The sequence below is a fragment of the Typopeltis vanoorti genome, chromosome 25, assembly GCF_054136105.1.
Source record: "Typopeltis vanoorti isolate ZY-2024b chromosome 25, IOZ_Tvanoo_1.0, whole genome shotgun sequence".
NCBI lineage: Eukaryota > Metazoa > Arthropoda > Arachnida > Uropygi > Thelyphonidae > Typopeltis > Typopeltis vanoorti.
In genome coordinates, this window is record NC_143573.1 from 56,501,818 (window position 1) to 56,523,540 (window position 21,723).

The 21,723-nt window shown below is 37.2% G+C and overlaps 1 protein-coding gene across 1 annotated transcript in view; it reads right to left on the minus strand.

Moving 5' to 3' along the window:
- Positions 1 to 21,723, minus strand: part of LOC150092761 (CD9 antigen-like) — a 181,531-nt gene that overhangs the window by 62,599 nt on the left and 97,209 nt on the right. Inside the window, exons 2-3 of the mRNA XM_090414395.1 lie at positions 14,133 to 14,327; positions 6,469 to 6,543 (exon numbers count right to left, since the gene is read on the minus strand). Of these exons, the coding sequence (XP_090270521.1) occupies positions 6,469 to 6,543; positions 14,133 to 14,327 (270 nt within the window). The remainder of the gene's footprint in view (positions 1 to 6,468; positions 6,544 to 14,132; positions 14,328 to 21,723) is intronic.

Consider the following 21,723-nt stretch of genomic DNA (forward strand, 5'->3'; position numbering starts at 1 on the left):
CAATCTACAAGGGAAAAGGAGATGTTCAAGATTGTGGAAACTATAGAGGGATCAAGTTGATGTCACACACGTTGAAGATATGGGAAAGAGTAATTGAAGGAAGGATACGGCAGGAAACAAAAATTGGTGAGGAGCAGTTTGAATTTATGCCAGGAAGAGGGACAACGGATGCAATATTTGTGCTAAGGCGATTGATGGAGAAATATAGGGAGATGCAGGCGGAGCTACATATGGTATTTATAGACATGGAAAAGGCATGTGACAGAGTGGCCAGACAGGTGACATGGAGGTGTATGAAGAAGAAGGGGGGTGTCGGAAAAGTACGTGAGGTTAGTGAAGGAGATGTATGAGGGAGCGAAAACTCAGGTCAGGTCTAGTGTCAGCATGACAGAGGGGTTCCCCATTGTCGTAGGGCTCCATCAGGGATCAGCTCTGAGCCCCTACATCTTTGATCTGGTCATGGATGTATTAGTGGAGGACATCAAGAAGGAGGCACCATACCATGGAGCATGATGTTTGCCGATGATATTGTTCTCTGAAAATCATCCGGAGAGAAGCTTGAAAAGACCCTGGAAGAGTGGAGAAAGGTGTTGGAGGAGAGAGACATGAAAATTAATTGGATAAAGACCTAATATATATCAATGGGGAGTGACGAGGATATAATCATACGACTCCATGGTGAAAGGTTAACTTCAGGGAAGAAATTCAAGTACCTTGGGACAGTCATTGAGAGGAATGGTGACCTGGATGAGGAAATACAGCACCGAATAACATACGGCTGGATGAACTGTAGGAAGATAAGTGGGGTTCTGTGCGACGAGAGTGAGTTGAAAGGAAAGCCGTATAAGATGATGGTGAGGCCGGCGATGCTCCATGGTGCAGAGACGTGGCCTATAACAAAGGCACAGGAGAGGAAGATGGAGGTGGCGGAGATGCGGATGTTGAGATGGATGAGTGGTGTGACAAAGAAGGACAGGATAAGGAATGACTACATCAGAAGGACGATCAAGGTGGGACCGATCGGTAAGAAGGTACAAGAAAGCAGGCTGAGGTGGTTTGGTCATGTAGAGAGGAGTGAGGAGTATGTTGGTAAACGAGTAGAGCGTACAGAGGTGGAGGAAAGGAGGAAAACAGGCAGGACCAAACTCAGATGGAGGGATAAGGTGGCAAAGGATCTTAGGGAGAAAGGATGGAGTCAGGAAGATGTCCTGGACTGGAGAATCTGGAAGAAGAAGATTAAAGATGGGAACGCGGACCCCCGTTTAACACGGGATAAGGCATAGCGAAAGAAGAAGAAGAAGAAGATTAGTATAACCTTTCTCATCTTGATAAAGCCAGACAGACACAGCTGGCGAAACTAGTCGACGATTATGTATAAATGTTTATCAAAACCATCGTCCAATAAATCCAATATTATATATCATTTTTAGTGCAAAGGACCAAATAATAACTATCATAATGTAAATGTCTATGTTATTTGAATTTATATTATTATTATTATTATTGTTTCGGGCAACTCCAAGGAGTTGACAGACTCATCGAGGGAGGCCCCTAATATCATGTCAAGAGCAACTATTCGACATTCACACAGTATCTATCATACCTCGCCTTGAACTCATTAACGGTCATAGCACCCACAACAGACTCTGGCAGCTTATTCCACTCATTCACCACTCTCCAAGTAAAAAACCTAGCTCTAACACCCATGCTAACCACATTCTTGCAAAGCTTCCATGTATGACTCCTAGTCCTCCCACCACCAGTCCTATTCTCAAAAATATCTTCTGGATTAATCCTATAGAAACCCTTCAGTAATTTGAATGTCTCAATCATATCACCCCTTTTACACCAACCAATTTTTGCAACCCACAAATCTTCAACCTGTTCTCATAAGGTTCATTCCACAGACCCTGGTGCCCATATCTGGGCACAGTAGTCTAGATGGGGTTTTATCAAGGCTCGATATAGTGGAACAATAACTTGTTTGTCTCTGCTTGTTAAAGTATTTTTCAGCAACCAAGTGATTTGATGAGCTGATTTAGCCACTTTTGCAATGTGCCCCCCTAAACTTCAATTCCTTATCCACCAACACTCCCAAATCCCTGGCCTCATCAATCTCCTGGAGTACGGTTCCACCAATGTGACATACTGCTGCTAATCTTTTCACTCCAAAATGCATAACCTTACACTTTGCCACATTAAATTGACATCCATTTTTCCTAGCTCAGTCCTCCAAACTATCCAAATCATCCTGCAAAATTTTGCCATCCTGTGCACTCACAATTGCTCTATCCAACTTTGCATCATCAGCAAACAAGTGAACACTTCCTCTCAGATCCTTTCCTATATCATTAATGAACAAATTGAGAAGTAGTGGTCCAAGAACAGAACCCTGTGGCACACCACTAGTCACAAGCCGTCTTTTGGACTCCACTCCTGAATAAACCAATCGCCTATCCATCTCACCAACTATATATCCATCCCCATCTGCTCCAGTTTACTGATTAGAGTTCCATGTGGTATCCTGTCAAAGGCCTTGGCAAGGTCCAGTAGAATCACTTTAAACCCATTACCCTTATCCAGTTCAGCCATCACTGTGTTATAAAACGTGAGCAAGTTACTGAGGCATGATCTACCCTTCACAAAACCATGTTGTCCCCCATACTGTATCCCATTTTCATCTATCCAATCCTGTATTCTTCTCTTGACTAATTTCTCCAAGACCTTGACAAATGATTCCTGATATGCTAATCGGTCGGTAATTTACAACAGCAGTCTTGGAACCTCCTTTATGCAGTGGAACTATTTTCCCCTCTTTCCACCCCCTCGGGACTAACCCAGACCAGAGACTCAAATTAAACAAAATGGACAAGGGTACTGACAATTCTTTAGCCACTTCACATACGACACGAGCTGGTATACCATCCAATCCCACAGATGTATTGACATTGAGGTTTTGCAATAGATTACTCACCTCCACTTCATTCACCACAATTCCTGTACAATCTGTTGTTTCATTCATTTCTGCAATGTCACCACCTGGAAGATATATTCTTGTAAAGTGGTCACTCAGTAAGTCAACTATATCAACTGATTCGGTTACCTCCCTACCATCGGCATTCTTTAAAATCATTCTGCCATATACATTTTTCCTTTTACTTGCAACATATCCAAAAAACTGTTCAGGATTCTCTTTAGTCTGCATGGCCAATGTTCTTTCGTAATCCTTTTTTTGCTTTTCTTACCACACTCATTACCTGGCCTGCTTTATACCGTTCATGTGCCTGTCGGTTACCTTTCTCCTTAAATTCCCTCCATAGTTGTTTCTTTTTTTGCAGCTCAAGCTTAATGGTGTTATTCATCCATTTAACCCCTACTTGATTTATTATTCGATCTCTAGGTATACAGTTAGCCATTGCTTCATGCAGACACTTCTTTACCGCCCTCCCATGCACTATCAACTTCTAGCCCTTGCAGTTGTACATGCCATGGCACTGAACCAATCAATCTCCTAAGCTTGTCATACTTACCAGCCCGATAATTCCACATGTACCCAGTCTTAATTGTAAATTCCACACCTTTAGCCACCTCCCAAGTCAAGATCCTATGATCACTCTCACCAATTGGTGGCAACATGGTCATATTCGTTACAGCCAAATTCTCAGATGCAATTACCAGGTCAAGCACTCTCTGACCCCTAGTATTTTCCATTACATGCTGTCGCAGATAGTTATCTCTTAATAACCGCATAAAATCCAATTCCTTCCTCCCATATGTCCTCTCTTCCTTCCAATCAATGCTACCATAGTTGAAATCTCCCATAATAATTACCCTCCTTCCACTCATTTCTTCTATTTGCTTATGCATACTATCTCCCCCATCTATTCCATCACCTGGTCTATAGCAGCACCCAACTGTATATTTTGTTCTGCTAGTTTCCATCTCACACCAAATAGCCTCAAAAGTGATCTTTTCTCTATCCTGCAGTTCCATTTCTATTCTTCTTGGCTGTAGCTCATCAGCTATCATCAATAACACTCCTCCCCCCATTTTATTCTCCCTGTCACTCCTGAACACACCATACCCCTCACATACCATTCAATCCCAATAGCTGTGTCATCTTCTGTCAGCCATGTTTCACTAATGCCAATAACCTGTGGTCTGGAAGTGCTAACCAAGGCCAAAAATTCTTCCTTCTTGTTCCTAATACTTCTGGCATTTGTATACATGAATTGCAGAAGCTGATTTGTCCCATCATCCCTATTTTGATGCCTTATACTAACTATCCTATTCTGATTCGTGGTCTTTCCTACTCGCTTGGCCATATTACACACATTCACATACTAAACTGTCTCCCTAAACTCTGCATATCTACTCCCCCCCCCCCAATAACTCCAGTTTCCCTAATTCTGCACTTTCACTTCCACTACATTCGACAGCACCTTTTCAAGTCTCTGTACACCAAATCCATTCAAACGTAAACCATCCATTTTATATAAATCCTATCGCCCATCGAACTCATTCCATACATCCACAAATTCCACACCCTCATCAAACATAATTCACGCATAAAGTCATTAGCAATTATGGCCCTCCTTCTATACTCTTTATATGTTCATGTAAACAAAAAATATGATTTATTTTTAATAGAACAAAATTTGGAATAGGTTCCTCTTCATTTCCCATCCATGAAAATCCACATTTCAAGTATGGTAATTCATATCATACTTACGAAGATTTTTCATCTTCTTCCGTTGGTTCTCTAGAGATGTCAGATGACACACCCTTATCAATTTCATTTCATGCAGTATTAACGTTTTCTTGTTGCTTACAGCTACTTGTCTTTGCTATATTGTTTTCTTTTGTGGGTTTTATAAATCCAAAAGAATTTGAAAGCTAAAAAAAAATTACCGGGAGATAATTTTTTATCCGATATAACTATTTATGTCATGTTTACTCGAATATAACTTGCACTTTTTTCCCAAAATTAAAGCTAAAAAATCGTAGTGGAAATATATGTGAGGATTTTCAGAAGCTAAAGTTTTCAGAAAAAAAACTGCAAATAGGTGGACTTACCAAGAAGCTCCTTACTCGCTATCGCTACTTTAGGCATCAAGAACAGCTTCCTTGTGTGCATCATCAAAGTCATCTACCCTAATAGCATCGTCTTCTTTCCCATTATTTCAAACAAAAATTACCAGTAATTTACAAGACTTGAGATACATACAGAAGCTATGAAGTGAATATGATTGGTGCGGTATTAACAAAAGATTGCACGAACCAAAGACAAATTAGCATTTTAATAATTTAGTTGAAATGCTAATTCTCTTCAACCAAATCCATAATATCTGAAACACATTCACTAATTTTTTCTTAGTTTTAACATGTTCACGATGGGGTGGTTCAAGCAAAACCATATGTTGCACTGGCAACATATGGTTTTACTTGAGTCTATACAGCAGTTTCTGTTGGAGGGAAGATGTGCTTCATTAGTTAGTGACGTTTGTATCCCAGTTGTCTCTAATTGGACTATTTGTTGAGAAATATAATGATTCCATGCATTAATGATGCATAGCCAAAAATTGCCACATACCCCCTGAAGACCTTTCGCATACCCCCGAGTGTACGCGCACCACACTTTGAGAAACCATGATCTACATCAGCGGCATCTACTGCTCACAACCACCAGAACTAGTATTTTGTCTGTAAATTGTGTGTATCCTAAAGGCCAATTTGTCTGTATGTAGGATGGAAAACCCAAGTTTCTGGGAGAAAAAATCCTGCTACCTCCATATGAGGTAGCAGGGTTCAGCTAACTCACCTTCAATTGAAAAAACTAAAGATTCCTCTTGTCATGATGAGAATTGAACTCAGGCCTTTTCCAATTGAAGGGCGCAATGTACCATTGTTCTCCAATTGTGCTACGGAGGCACTTCTATAACTTTTCTTTAAAAAAAAAATTATATTTTTAGTCTAACACGTCTAAGACCTACAGCAGAAGAAGAAATGTCAATTTTGTATTCAGCAATTTCTCTTTCATTTAAGGGTTTATCATCTTAGCTTCCTATGTAACACTTTCCACATCTCTACATCCATGCATATGAGAGTCATTATCAGTGATTTGGAATGATTTAGATATGACATTTTAGTATGCCCCTGCCTTGCATTAATTACACTAAAACTGTAGCATCTAAATCATTCCAAATCACTGATAATGACTCTCATATGCATGGATGTAGAGAGATTAAATTATTATGTTTTGGTTTGATTTAATCACTGGTAATCAGATTTTAAAAGAAAATAAATTACTGTATATACGAATAAAGTTATATTTAAAATTTTTTACAATGGACATGGATATTAAAATTTTCAAAACAGAGGTATAATTAAAAATTAAATCAAACAGATCATAAATATTAGCATTCAAAATATAACATTTGAAAAATTACAACTGAGTTCAGTACTTACATCATTCTTGTGCAACCATGCCCATACTCCTCCTGTTACTTCAGCAACAAATATTACCAACAAGAATACAAAAAACTGTAAGAAAACAAATAAAAATATACCAAATGTGTTACATAAAACATATTTGACACATTTTAACATTACTGAACAGTATTAATATGTGCAGGCATTTTTAAGAATCAAAATATTGGGAATGCCATATGTCAAAAACCTACCTTTTACAAAATCATGCTGTGCTTCACCCACAAAGTATCACATTCCTATCCACCCATTCAAGAATTCAGCCTTTTACAGTTTCTCCAATACCTTAACCACCATCCCTGACTAGTCTGTAATTTTGTTTATCTCTGTCTTGGAGCCTGCTGTATGCATCAGAAATATTTCTTACTCTTTTCACTCCATAAGCATCTTACTAGTTAATAATAAATAAAATAATCCACTAACACCTTTTATTATTATTATTATTATTACCACCCCAAGACCTCATGGAGTCAAAGACTTATCTGGGAGGTCCTTTTATCTCACACACAGCTCATCATACCATGTTTTACACACATTCAAACTCTTTGCGGACACCACAATCTCAGGCAAGGCATTCCAATCATTCACAACTCTGCACAAAAAAAAACTGCCTCTCACTCCCCTACTCCCCTACTCCCTCCCTCTTTATACAGTTTCCAGGAATGACCTCTGGTTCTCCCACTATTCTCTGTAAAACTTCTCCAGCATTGATCCTATAACAACCCCTTACCAACTTATAGGTCTCTATCATATCTCCCCCTCTTCCTCCTGTCCACCAGACTCTGTAAATTACATCTTCTCAATATTTCCTCATACTCGACATTCCAGAGGTCAGAAACTACCTTAGTTAGTCTCCTTTGGACCCTTTCCTTCATCCTTCTGAAAACCCAGTGACCAAATCTGGGCACAATAGTCCATGTGTGGCCTAATCAAAGCCTTATACAACGGAACAAGAATCTCCCTACTTCTAGTCAGTGTCCTCCACATCATTCCCAGAAGCCTTTGTGTTGCCTTCACAATTTTGGCGATGTGTCCCCTAAATTTTAGATCCTTATCCACTATCACCCCCAGATCTCTTATTTCCTCTACCTCCAACAATATATTCTCACCAAGCATAAATTCTGCATCCCATCTTTGTTTTCCAAATTTTAAAATCTTACATTTTGCAACATTGAACTCACATCCCCATTTCCGTGCCCAATCCCTCAATCTATTCAAGTCTTCCTGTAAGGCCACAACATCTTCACTACACTTCATGGTTCATCCCAACTTTGCATCATCTGTAAACAACTAAATATCTCCATCCAAATCTTCACCTATATCATTAATATACAAGTAAAACAGCAATGGACCTAAAACAGACCCCTGAGGCACTCCACTAGTGACTTTCCTTTTCCTGGATATCGCTCCCCCCATACACAACTTGTTGATACCTATCAGATAGCCAGTCTCCAATCCAATGCACCAATCTAATATTCAACCCCTTCTAAAAAATTTATTAAAAAATATAAAATTTATTCCCTAAAGGGAGTAGCCAAGGCTGTTTTAGCCCTATCTAACTTTTTCTCTTTTTTTTTTTTGAGAATGAAGGACAATCAATCTTTAACTGTACCCAACAGAGATAGCTGTCCAAACTATCAAAGATATTAAATAGCATCCAGTGAAGAGAGAGAGAGAGCATGGGAAACAAGTGTCACGTCACCATCTTGCAGTCCCTAACACTAACACAACACAAGGTGTTTCAAAAAGAATGTCATGATTTGAAAATTGTATATCTATTATTAAATATAATTATTAAATTCATTATTAAGTATAAATTTAATATTTATTAAATTTTATATAATTAAATATTTATTAAATTATATTCATTATTAAATATAATTATTTGAAATCGGGTCATTCTTTTTGAAACACCCTGTATATAATCATCAGAAATAGTACAGGTTGTATAGTTGATTTTTTTTTTTGAGTTTATTATTATTATTATTATTATTATCATCATCTCAAGATCCCATGAAGTCGAAGACTCACCTAGGAGGTCTTTTTGCCATAAGCTCATCATATTTTAAACACACTCAAATTCTCTGCAGATACCACTTTCTCAAGTTGCTTGAGAAAGTGGTATCCAATTCCAAGCATTCCAATCATTCATAACTCTGCATGCAAAAAAACTGCTTTTCACTCCCCTGCTCACACCCTCCTTATACAGCTTTCAGGGATGACCTCTGGTTCTCCCCTGATCTCCCACCATTTTCTGTAAAACCTCTCCAACATTGATCCTATAACAACCCCTTACTAACCTGTAGGTCTCTATCATATCACCCCTCTTTCTCCTATCCACTAAACTCTGTAAATTGCATCTTCTCAACCTTTCCTCATATTCGACATTCCAGAGATCAGAAACTATCTTAGTCAGTTGCCTATGGACCCTTTCCAACATCTCTTCATCCTTTTGAAAACCAGAAGAAAACCATTATATTTTTAGCCAAAAGGTGTCACCTTATTATTAAAATACTCTGGATTAGAGATAGTTGTTGGAAGTTTAACCATTTGGTTATACTATAAATGACGAGTTGCCCCACTCCTGAAAATACTTCAGGAGCAAACTTTGTTTGCTTACACTTGGATAAAGGATAAACAATTGTTTTTAATGCTGTTTTATGTAATTTATATGCATTATCCTGAGACCTGTACATCATACGCTAAATAAATAAATTTTATTTATGTATTTATTTTAAAAGGTGATTCAACGGCTGTGAGCCCCTTTTACGGGGAGGTACGGCACCACCTCAATTCCCCTATTTTTATCCAGGCTCGGGACTGGCATAGCTGACAATTCAGTCCAATGGCTGGAGGGATTGTCTTAAGTCTTCCTGACTGTATCCGTATGTGTTCACAGGGCTGGTTTGCCTGCTTGCAAGAAGAAAAACCCCAGATAAACTGGGGGAAAAACCCAGCTGTCCACGCCCAAGACCGGCTAACTTGGCTATGACAGGAAGATCCTTAAGTTCCTCATGTCTTCGACACGAATTGAACCTAACTCCTTCCCCAGGCAAATGGTTGCGAAGCGCATAGCCACTAGGCTAACCAAGCGGACTGTACATTAATGATTATGGAGGATGATATTATTATTATTATTATTCAGGCCTCCAAGGAGTCAAAAGACTCATCGAGGGAGGTCCTTCCTAAGACATAAAGTCTGTCAAGACTCACTGAGGGAAGGTCCCCCCCTGAGAAACACAAAGTCTATCATACCACTCTTTAAACTCACTGACCGTTCTCGCTCCCACCACTCCATCAGGCAATGCATTCCACGGCTCAACCACCCTCCACACAAAGAAACCACTCCTTACCCTCTTGCTCACAGTTTCCTTTCGTAACTTCCAGGGATGGCCTCTTGTCATCACTCCTTCCCGCTGATCAACCAAGTGAAAGAACTCCCCAGTGTCAACCCTGTAACCACCTCTCAACAGTTTAAAAGTCTCAATCATATCACCTCTCCTTCTTCTATCCACCAAACTCTGCAGTCCACATTCTCTCAGCCGATCCTCATAACTATCCTTGTACAGTCCTGAAACCATCTTTGTATCCTTTCCACAGTTAATTTATCCCCTTCAAATCCTGGGGACCAAATCTGAGAACAATAGTCCAAGTGTGATCTGATCAGAGACTTATACAACGGAATGATAACCCTCTTATCTCTGCAGGTCAGTGTCCTTCTCATAATAGCAGCAATCCTCTGTGTTACCTTCACCACCTTTGCAATATGTCCCCTAAACTTCAGGTTTCTATCAATCATCAACCCCAGATCTCTTGTCTCCCCTACTTCCTCCAGTATAACTCCTCCCATAGAGTATGCAGCATCCCATCGATGTTTCCCAAACCTCAAGACCTTACATTTTGCTGCATTAAACTGACACCCCCATTCATTTGCCCATCTATCTAGCTTATTTAAATCCTCTTGCAGGGCTACCACATCTGCACTATTACTAATAATCCTTCCCAGCTTCGCATCATCTGCAAACAACTGAATATCCTCCTGCAATCCACTGGCTATGTCATTGATATAAAGGTTAAACAATATAGGTCCTAGTACTGAGCCCTGTGGGACCCCACTTGTAACCCTCTGCCTCCTGGAAACTGCTCCACCATACACAACTCTCTGATACCTATCAGACAGCCAATCCTGAATCCAGTTGACCAATCTGACATCCAGACCCATGTGCTACAACTTAAATATCAGCTTATCATGTGGCACCCTGTCAAATGCCTTCACCAAGTCTAAGAAAATTGCAGTATATGCCTTTCCCTCATCTAATGTTCTTGTAACTTTATTATAAAAGGCTAGCATATTGCTAAAACAAGAGCATCCTTTCAGAAATCCATGTTGATTCTCACAGATAACATGAGGTGGAATATCCAGTCATTTGCTGATGATATTAAACTGGGACGGGTACTAGTGAATAAAGGTATATGGAGATCCTGAAGAATGATTTAAATACTGAAAATGTAGGTGAAGAATGCCTACCAGTTTGATGAGGCAAAATGTTAAGTTATTGCATTTTGAAATGAAAAGATTACAATACAGTCTGTGTATTATAATGATGGAGATCATGGTTATTATACTGATTATGCTGTGGGATGAACAAATGTCATCCCACAGCATAAGTCAAAGAGGTTATTCAGATTCTCTGAATAACCTTTTGGATTTATACCTGTTCCTATATCAATTTTTTTATTTTTTATTTTTTTTTTAAATTTGACTGGATACAGTGAATCATATCCATGCCATGGTTTGCTACTCCTGAATGGCTGTACTGAAGATACTAGACATTGTTTCTGTGTTCCTCCAGACAAATGCTGACAGTTCCTGTTTATTCAAAATATGAAAACTGGAACTGTCAGCATTATGGATGGTTTAAGTTGATGTTTTTCAAACTGTGGGTCATAAAATCAATTTAGTGGGTCACACAGGGCAGCCGAGAGAAATTTTTGGGTCCGTGACAAGTCTGTGGTCCAGGCCCCACTTAAAAAAATGCATCACTTTTGTTTAATAAAAAAAAGTCATATAAAACATTAAACATTTATTTAAAAAAAGTGTACAATAAATTCAAAATTCGATGCATTACATACCATACAAAATATGATTAAAATACGAACAAAATTAAAAATATAATTTTAATAATTAAAAAATCGAATTAATAAGAATACTTAATTTTATTTTTTAGCGCATGGCCTACACTATACAGTTGCACACTTTACAAATAATCACAAAACCTTTGTCTATCAAAATACTAAAAAGAATGAAGCTTTCTAGCAAGGAATATTACTGTGAATGCAATTACTAGCTAGCGCTAGCTCAGTCAACTGCAACAACCTTGCACGAACGCCTATTGACGTAGTGATCCACGCCGAGAGAATCAGTGTCTTCCGAACACTCACGGCGAGCTAAAGAGCATAGCCGTCTGTCTAAAACGAAACACAGTATCATTCTCGATATGCCATTATCCTTTATCATTGTTGTATTATTACAAGAATTAAAACCATGCATTATAAACACAGTTATGCAACACGTCGGGGCCGATGGTCAGGCCCTTTTTGGTGCCGGGGCCCGTGAAAAGTCTCAGATGTCACCCTCTCTCGGCGGCCGTGGGGTCACAACACCATTTTTTTAACAAAATACAAAAGAAAATATCAGCATATTTTGTAGCTTTAATACTTTTGCACTAGGTGGTGTCACATCCTTTTTGTTTTGCATCAAGCAGGAACTAGTTTGATGGTATATTATATCTCTCCACATCCAGTGAGCATATTTTTTATAGTTTTAAATAAATGTAGCATGCTAGTTTGAATGTTTTTGACTACATTTTATTTCTAGAAATGAATATTAGTGAACTATCTTAATGATGCAAAAATTTTAAAATACCATTCTGATTTTAAGTTTTATACACTGCTCAAAACAATTAGAAGATATTTTAGTTTTTTTAGGATTTTTTAAATTTCTGCAAATAATTATAACTATTGGGTACTTTATACATGAATAAATATTTCTTACTTATGGATAGGGTGTAATTGATGAGATATTGTTTAAATAATCAATATTTATTACAAATTTAGCAAATTATACATTTTAGAGTGAAATAATTTTAACAAGAATATTCCCTAATTGTTTTGAGCAGTATATATATATATATATATATATATATATATATATAGTGTAATCTGAGAAAATGGTTCTAGCTTAATTAACTTGATCACATCCATGACACTTTATAGCCAATTCGTTTCCTCTTCACAAAATCAACAGAACACTCTACCCATCCCCCTCCCCAACCCAACCCCCCTCATAAAATCCAGAACACAAAATATCAATTGCCATTCTCTGCATCAGGTGTACCTCAGAAAAAATTTCATGAGTTGTATGTTATAAAGTACAACATACAGACTGCCTTCAAACCATATTGAAAATTAGCTACCCTATTCTGCTCACTGAAAGATTCTCTTCATCATCATCTAAACCATCATGGGGCCTACAACTTTCTCTTGCAAGCTTTCTTATTTTGCACAAACAGAAAGAACTGCCAGCATCTAGCCAACACACAGAAACTATGTCCATTACCTCACTACAGCCACTACGGAGAGTGGCTGTAGTGAGAGTAGCATACTATGAACACAAATCACTGGATCCAATGGGGGAAACCTCCCTTTTATCTAGGAAGAGGTATAAATTGGAGAGATCATTCCTAGGATCTGCCATAGCATTCACCAAATCTGAACAAATTTGGCTTCTTCACTTTACCTAAAAGATGGGAGACTGTTATTTTCAAACCTTCAGTGAGTTTCCATCACTGCACCTACAAAGGATTCCAGTTAGGACTGTAGGATCCTGTCTATCTTACTCTGCATTAGCCTTCTAGTGTACCTGTGTGCATGTGGTCAGTTATATCCTTTGTGACCATGAAGACAGCTTGGTGACCAAGGTGAACTATTGTCATAGTAATTTATTAGTTAGTAACTATTATCTCTAGACTTGTTTTCACCATTAAACTTCAACATGAGTGGTATTTTAAGGATCAGTACATAGTGGAGAGAATTCAGAGGCAAGCACGAAGTCATAGGAAGAATTCTACTAAAGATAAATTAATATATTATAGGTTACAAAATTAGATTGATCAGAAGAAATAGGAGATCTGATAGAAATATATATATATATATATATATATATATATATACACACACAAACATACATACACACAAAATGGGGAGTTTTATATACAGAGGCAGAAGAAATTTTTCAAATGCATGACAGAAGAGGAGAGAGAGCATAAGTTGCTAACATCCCAACTTGATTAAGTGAACTTAGCAAAAATGCCAGAACGAGATTTTTTTGTGTGGAGAACAGTGAACAAATGGAATGGGTTAGCAGAGTAGTTTTAAGTCCACTGTGCAAATAATAGCATCACTTTCTGTAATAAGTCTCCAGACTCCATGGAGATACTCAGATGACATCAACTTGCAACTAATTTCATTATCGAGTTCAAGTCAGTACTTATATATATCATTTTCATTATTGTATACTTTATACTTCATAAAAAATTATACTTTCACATGATTTCATACAGGTTGGATAAAAATAAACTTACCATTCCAAGCATACAAGGACTCTCATGAAGTGCTCCACAGCAACCCAAGAATCCAATCAGTGTCATCAGAGCACCAGCAGCCATAAGAATGTAGATAGCAACAAAATATGTATAGCTGTCTTCACCAGATCGCAGATAAGCTGCACTATCTATATATAGCCATACAGACACTGCAAGAACACCAATTCCTGCCAACTAGAAAAGTAAACATTAGCAGCTGTGTTTCTCAAATGTTTTCTTTCAATAGTACATTTAATATAATTCAGACATAACATTATCATGAACAATAATTATACTAACTGTTATACTAGCTTGGTGAATAGAGAAAAGCAGGAATGATATGACTGATACATATAAATTAGTGAAGGAAATTATGGAACGGATACCACTAGATTTACTAGAAAGAGTTGTGAGTGCAGACATTGAATTTATGATTATTATTATTATTATTATCCCAAGATCCCATAGAATCAAAGGCTCATCTAGAACATAGATGGCGAACCTATGGCACGCATGCCAGAGGTGGCACGTCCGAGAATTTTGCTGGCACTTCAACGATTTACAGGTGATATCCTTTTATACGCTTATAAATTCATTTTTTTTTAAATTATTACAATACAGTCAAGTTAAATTTTATTTTACACGAGAGAGCAGCTATGAAGATGTGCATATGCAGTATTAACAAAAGATCACACGACCCAAAGACAAAGGCAACCGACAACTGTTCAGATGAAATGTTAATTCTCTTCAACCGAATTCTGGAACTGTCATAACAACATTCGCCATATATTTCTTAGTCTTAACACATTCACGACGGGGTGTCGTTTATCGTTCCGACGCAACTTCTCATTACAGGCAGGCTCAACTCACACAAGGTTTCAACCCTTGGTTGAATTTTATTCCTGCTTGTTTGCTTTTGAGCTGGCAAGCGAACTGACACACGTATTATATGTAAGTGGCCATATATTTTTGGAGAAAATAAAGGACAAATCAGAAATTGTTTCATATTAAATAAATAAATAAAATATTGCGTTTATTTGTTTCACTAAAACTAAAAAGCTTTATAACGTTTTATTGTAAAATTTATTGTAAAATATAAGCATATACATAGCATTTTAAACAATCATATTATTACATTATTTTCACAAGAATGAACTTTTTTTTATTTAATAAATCTGGTTCATGTTTTAAAAATTCATAAAACTCTATATACAACTCATGTCAAAGTTCCATTTGGTATAAACGAATGCTTTCAATGTTTCGATTTCTAATTGGGTTTTTTCACTGGTTCACATATTGTTCACTAATGAAAATACTCATTCAGTGGGGGGAGGATTAGATCCAGGGAGACATAAGCAAAATTCAACAATTTTTAAAATGTTTTTAAAAGATACCTGTTTATCTGCAAAATATTTAAAAATTTCAACCCATCTACGTCAGCAGGACTCGTCATTTTGTTGCCATTCTTCGATCTTTTCACTGGTGACATAACTTTTTATACAAGGAACTTCATCAAATAGTTCGCCTCTATTTAAGTTCCAGTGACTGGAAGTGAAGAAAACAATTTCCTCGATCTTCGCCCGCAGAGAGATTTCCCGTAGTAGGACCCATTCAACTCCCATCATTTCCACGAAACAGCTGTCCCAGTTATTTAAATAATCAATGCAGGTTTGGTAAAATTTATGAATTCCATTTTTAAATATGTTGGCATCAATATTTAACTTACTATTTCAATTCACAAAATAAAGGACAAAATGGCCATTTTAGAAAAAAAAAATATATAAAGGACTGATCTCTTAAATAAAGGACATATGTTGTATGGCATGTTTCAATTCATGGTAGAATTTTATTTGAAGTTAGCCTTTGTGATCTGTCATAATGACATCGAGAATTTCAAATGCAATAAAACAAACACTTATTTCATGTAATTGAAAAACTGGACAATAGTTTTTAGTTAGATACTGTGTTTAAACGCAACATATGGTTTTGCTTGAGTCTATACAGCATAGTTTCTGTGGGAAGGGACAATAATAGTGCAATTAGAGACAGCTGGAATAAAACTGCTCTAACTAATGAATCACACTATTTGTTGAGAAATATATTACACAGACTGCAAAAGCCTTTGTACCTCATTCAGGAATACAATAAAACTACACTTGTTTTTCTTGCATCTGCAGTATAATGGCTATTGGGGAGGGCATATTGTTACCTCGGAGAGGGAGTTACTATCACCTCGACATGAATATGTTTAAACATTTTTTGTGTGCGAGGTAATATGCAAAACTTTTTGATGTCTTTTTTCGAAAAGTAAAATCAGAGGTGCGAGTTATACGCGAGGGCATGTTATACTTGAGTAAATATGGTAAGTATTTCTCCGATAAGTTGCTTCCCCTGCTCCGCTAACTTCTATGGTGAGTTACAATGCATAAATATTTTTCTCACTACCATTTTCTTTCTTTCTTTTTGTTTTCAAACCAACATCATTAAAATCAATTTAATAATACAATAATCAAATTTTATACTGAATAATATTATAAATTTATATATATTATAAATAAAATAAAAGATTATTTATAAAATTATAATTATTTATAAAATATTATATAATATAAATTAATTAATTTTCTATTAATTTTTCCCCTACTAAAAACTGCCTGGCACATCAGCAACTTGATTTGTAAATTTTTGGCACGTGCTGGCACGACAGCAACTCAATTTGTAAACTTTTGGCACGCGCACATAAAAAGGTTCACCACCACTGATCTAGGAGGTCCTTTTATCATACACACAGCTCATCATACTACACTTTAAACACATTCAAATTCTCTGCAGACACCACACTCTCAGGCAAGGCATTCCAATCATTCACAACTCTGCATGCAAAAAACCTGCTTCTCACTTCCCTGCTCACACCCTCTTTATGCAGTTACCAGGGATGACCTCTGGTTCTCCCCTGATCTCCCACTATTTTTTGTAGAACCTCTCTAACATTGATCCTATAACAACCCCTTACTAACTTGTAGGTCTCTATCATATCTCCCCTCTTCCTCCTATTCACTAGACTCTGTAAATTGCATCTTCTCAATCTTTCCTTATATTCAACATTCCAGAGGTGGAACTACCTTAGTCTGTCACCTCTGGACCCTTTCCAACATATCTTCATCCTTTTTCCCAGGTGACCAAATCTGGGCACAATAGTTCATGTGTGACCTAATCAAAGCCTTATACAATGGAACAAGAATCTTCCTACTTCTACAAGTTTGTGTCCTCTGCATCATTCCCAGAAGTCTTTGTGTTGTCTTCACAATTTTGGCAATGTGTCCCCTAAATTTCAGATCCTTATCCAATATCACCCCAAGATCTCTTATTTTCTCCACCTCTGACAATATATCCCCACCAAGCATAAATTCTGCATCCCATCTTTGTTTCCCAAATTTTAAAATCTTACATTTTGCAACACTGAACTCGCATCCCCATTCCTGTGCCCAATCACTGAATTTATTCAAGTCTTCTTGTAAGGCCACAACATCTCTATTCTTCATAGTTCGTCCCAACTTTGCATCATCTGCAAATAACTGAATATCTCCATCCAAATCTTCGCTAAGGAATAAGAATTTGGGATATGGCATGACAGATATTATAGCAGTATGAGTGACTTCTTACAATAAATGTTTTGGCTTGTGAAGGTTTACCTTGCTTTGCCTTTCTTGCTGGCTCTTTCACTGTTTTTTATTGCTTTATGAAAAACTCAGTTCACTTATTTGCAAAGACAATTTGCAAAGAATGATGGCCTCTAACAGATTACAGAGGTCACTAACCTAAGATGTTAGTGGCCTCTGTAATCCATTTTTGTCTTTCAGCTAGAATTATTCTTGCTGATGGAGGTTTTACCTGCGATTCCCAGGCAAGCAATATTTTAGTAACTCTTCACTAAAACTGCCAATGCTTTTGGAAATAATGATAACTGGTTGCAAAATTACCATGCTGCAAAAGTATATATTGAGAGAAAAAGTATACTGAGAAATTAGTGGGTTCAATATGAAGGTTTTTTGGAGGATCTGCAAAACTGAAGAGATCCATTTTTCATTAAATTTTTCAATGGACCCAATGAAACTTATTGTAGGGAGTAGCCAAAAATCATAGATCTACTACTGGTAATAACAGTAACTATAAAAAGGCAGTGTTATCTCCTGTTCCTCTTAGGATATTTGCAGTGCATTGTCATTTTGTGCCTTTCAAATATCTTAGTGCATTGACAGTTGTAAGGATTACAATTGTCAATTTGTAAAAAAATTTCTGCCATAATGCATCCAACCCTCACAAGTATGGAAAAGAAGGTGATCCACTATAAGACATCAATTGGGTCACATTCAAATGATGTGCAAATTGTAACCTGCTATATTGGTGATAAGAAAACATTGGAGAAAGAGTGCAAAGTCTGACTCAGACTGTCTCAGGACGCTGGAATTTTGAGTGAGAAGATTGATTAAGGGAATGCAGTCTGCAGAATTTTGGAGACAGGCAGATAGGCAATATGATTGAGATGAATAAGTTGGTGAGAGGAGCCTATCAGATACATACAAGGAAATTACTGCTTAGGCTAGTAGGAAAACGAGAGGTAATTCCTGGAAATTATACAAATGACATGTGAAGAAAGTCGAAAGCGAAAGGAGATTTTTTTGTATGTAATAGGTGGTGAATGAGAAGAATGTGTTGTTGGAGTGGGTGGTACTCAGATGCTAAATGTCTGAATGCAGAACCAACAGGTTATTGGTTTCTCAGTGAGTTCGCTACCAACTCAGCTAACCAGGTCAGCAAAAAAATAATTATATTATTAATTAAATTATTATATGGTGCCTCCATGGAGTATCCAGAATACACTGCAGGAGCCACAAGAACTACACTACCTGGCAAATATATTTTTGTCTGATAAATGCATGTGTTCTTGGGTCAGTTTACCTGTTTTGCAGAAGGCAAAACCCGAGTTTCCAGGATCAAAAAAAAAAAAAAATCCTGTGGTTAAATTTACAGCTTCTGACTAGAGGCATAAAAAAAATAAAATAAAATTTAAAAAAATTCAATTCACCTTTAAGAAAAAGCGATATTAAAAATATTTTCACTTACACATCTCATAATCATAATGAGAATGGTATCCAGGATTTGAAAAAGATCCATGTTTGGTTTCTAGAGCATAGTTTCTGGATTATATAAAAAAATAAAAATAGAAAAATAATTACAGTAGCTCACTCACAGTATGAATGCACTACAGCATGTTGTGGGCATCAAGTAAAAAAATAAATAAATAAAGACTCTCAAACAGGACATATGCTATATGAGGTCATATAAAATGTGATATTATGACTACAAAAACGTTAAATTGCAGTATTTTTTGTCAGAAAGAATGTTGTGGTAATGGTGAGAATGTAGAATGAAAATATGTTAGTATCGAAAATGAAAGGAGATGCCCAATGTGAGGTAACTGTAACTGTTAATAAATTTTTAACATTCTCAGCTCACTTGACCTAAAGTCAGTGAAACTAACATGCTGATACTTAGGATACAAATAAAACCCACGCTAGTACCTTAAATGCTAATAAAGAAACACCGATAACATAATAAGAACAGTGGGTTTATAGAGCCTCCATAGCTCGGTCAGTATAGATGAAGCCCTCAGGTCGGAAAAACCTGGGTTTGATTCCCATTAGTGACGTGAGGAACCTTTGTCTGACCTCTTTCAACTAAAGGTGAGTTAGCTCGTCTCATGTGAAGGTGGAGGGGTCACCCAGAAACTCAGATTTTTCATCCCCCCAGAACAGGTAAACCAGCCCCCTATGAACACATAGATTACAATCATGAATACATTCCAGCCACATGCTGGTCCTAAGCCCAAATAAAACTGGGAGAGGGAAAGCAATACTGAACTACCCTGCAAAAATCTCACCAGGAATACTTTGTGGGCAATGCCTACAAAGTTCCCAATGGTCAGAAACAACTGAAAGGGAAAACCAGTTGGGTTTGTAGGTCGCAATAATTATTTAATAAGCCTACTAGGGTTCACTGAAGTTAGTGGCTTCGCCTGGGTTAGGATGAATACACAAATATACAACAAGCATTAAACACGAATCATTACATAACTAAAAACACAAAAATACAAGTAAAACAGAAATGGGTATTTTTGTGTTTCTGTTTTACGGAAGTTTTGTGGAAGCTAGCCAGTAGCATACTCAGGATTTAATCTTGGGGCAGAAGAGCCCTACTTGAGTAGACGATTTGAGAATACACATTACGTATCGCATATGACCTATCACTGAGCATCTGCAATGATTGCTAATTCATAAGTAGTACAGAAATAGAAGACACCACACAACATAAATAAAAAATAAATTTTAATTAGGAAAAGAGTTTTGGAAAATTTTCTAGTGTTTATTCCTTTTCCTTAGGGGTGCCAGGGCCACCCCCCCCCATCTGGGCACAACACTGAAGCTAGCACATGGTCAGTCATTGTTAAGCAGGTTTGTGCCAGATAGTTTGCAGAAAAATTAAAGTCAGATGTGCTTAAAGATCCAATAAATGACTTTCAAATGTTACACAATTACAAACACAGCAACAAATCATTGATTGGTAAAGACCGGAGTTCAATTCTCATCGTGAAAAGAGGAATTTTTATTTGGGCCTTTTTCAATTAAAAGCTCAGTTGGCTGACCTCATATGGAGTGGCAAGATTTTTTGTTCCCCAAAAATTGGGATTTTTTTCATCCTGCATACCAGCAAACCGGCCAGACAACACACACACACACACACACACAGTTTACTCACAAAAATGCTATTAGTGAGCAACAGATGGAGGTGAATGCTGGTGTTGAAATTCACACTTGCTCTTGTTATCATTCAGAGAGTAAGAGGTGTGATTGAAGTCTGATTAGCAGAATAATGAATTACTGACCATTTAAAACTATATATTTAGAAATTTATGTACATTTAATCATACAAATACAACATTTATTTTACAAATGATATTCTATCTTTTTCAATTTAGCTACATGAATACAAATTCTACCCTACGGTTCTTCTTTATGAACTGGTCAATAACATCATCATAAAAAGTTGGTTGTAACTTAATTTTCCCAAGCAATACACACACTTGTAAAGGCTGGCTGAAGCTCACTGGCTAGAGCTACTTTGACTGTGTATGGCCTTGTGTTTAAGATGACGTGAAGGGAGGGGAAATGGCTATGTGCATGCATGAAATCAGTGCTGCAGCGAGGACCTGGAAGCTCCTACAACCGAGCAAGCCAAGGTAGATTTGACTAGACGAGCAAGCATTGGCCTTCGATACACAAACTCTATTATTGCCGTGCAAGCTTAAGACGTCTTCTGTCTACAAAAATAAAAGCCTAAATAGAATGCTTATAAATGCATGCATTTATTAACAAATAAATATTACTTCTTTCTCAATTAATGAGCATGCGCAGCAAGCATGGAGAATTTGCCCCTGGAGGATTAAGTAGTACAGATGATGGGTGGCATGGAGTAGAGTGCCCTTCAGCAATAAGACCTCGTAAGCGTCATGTAATAATGACATAAACCTGAA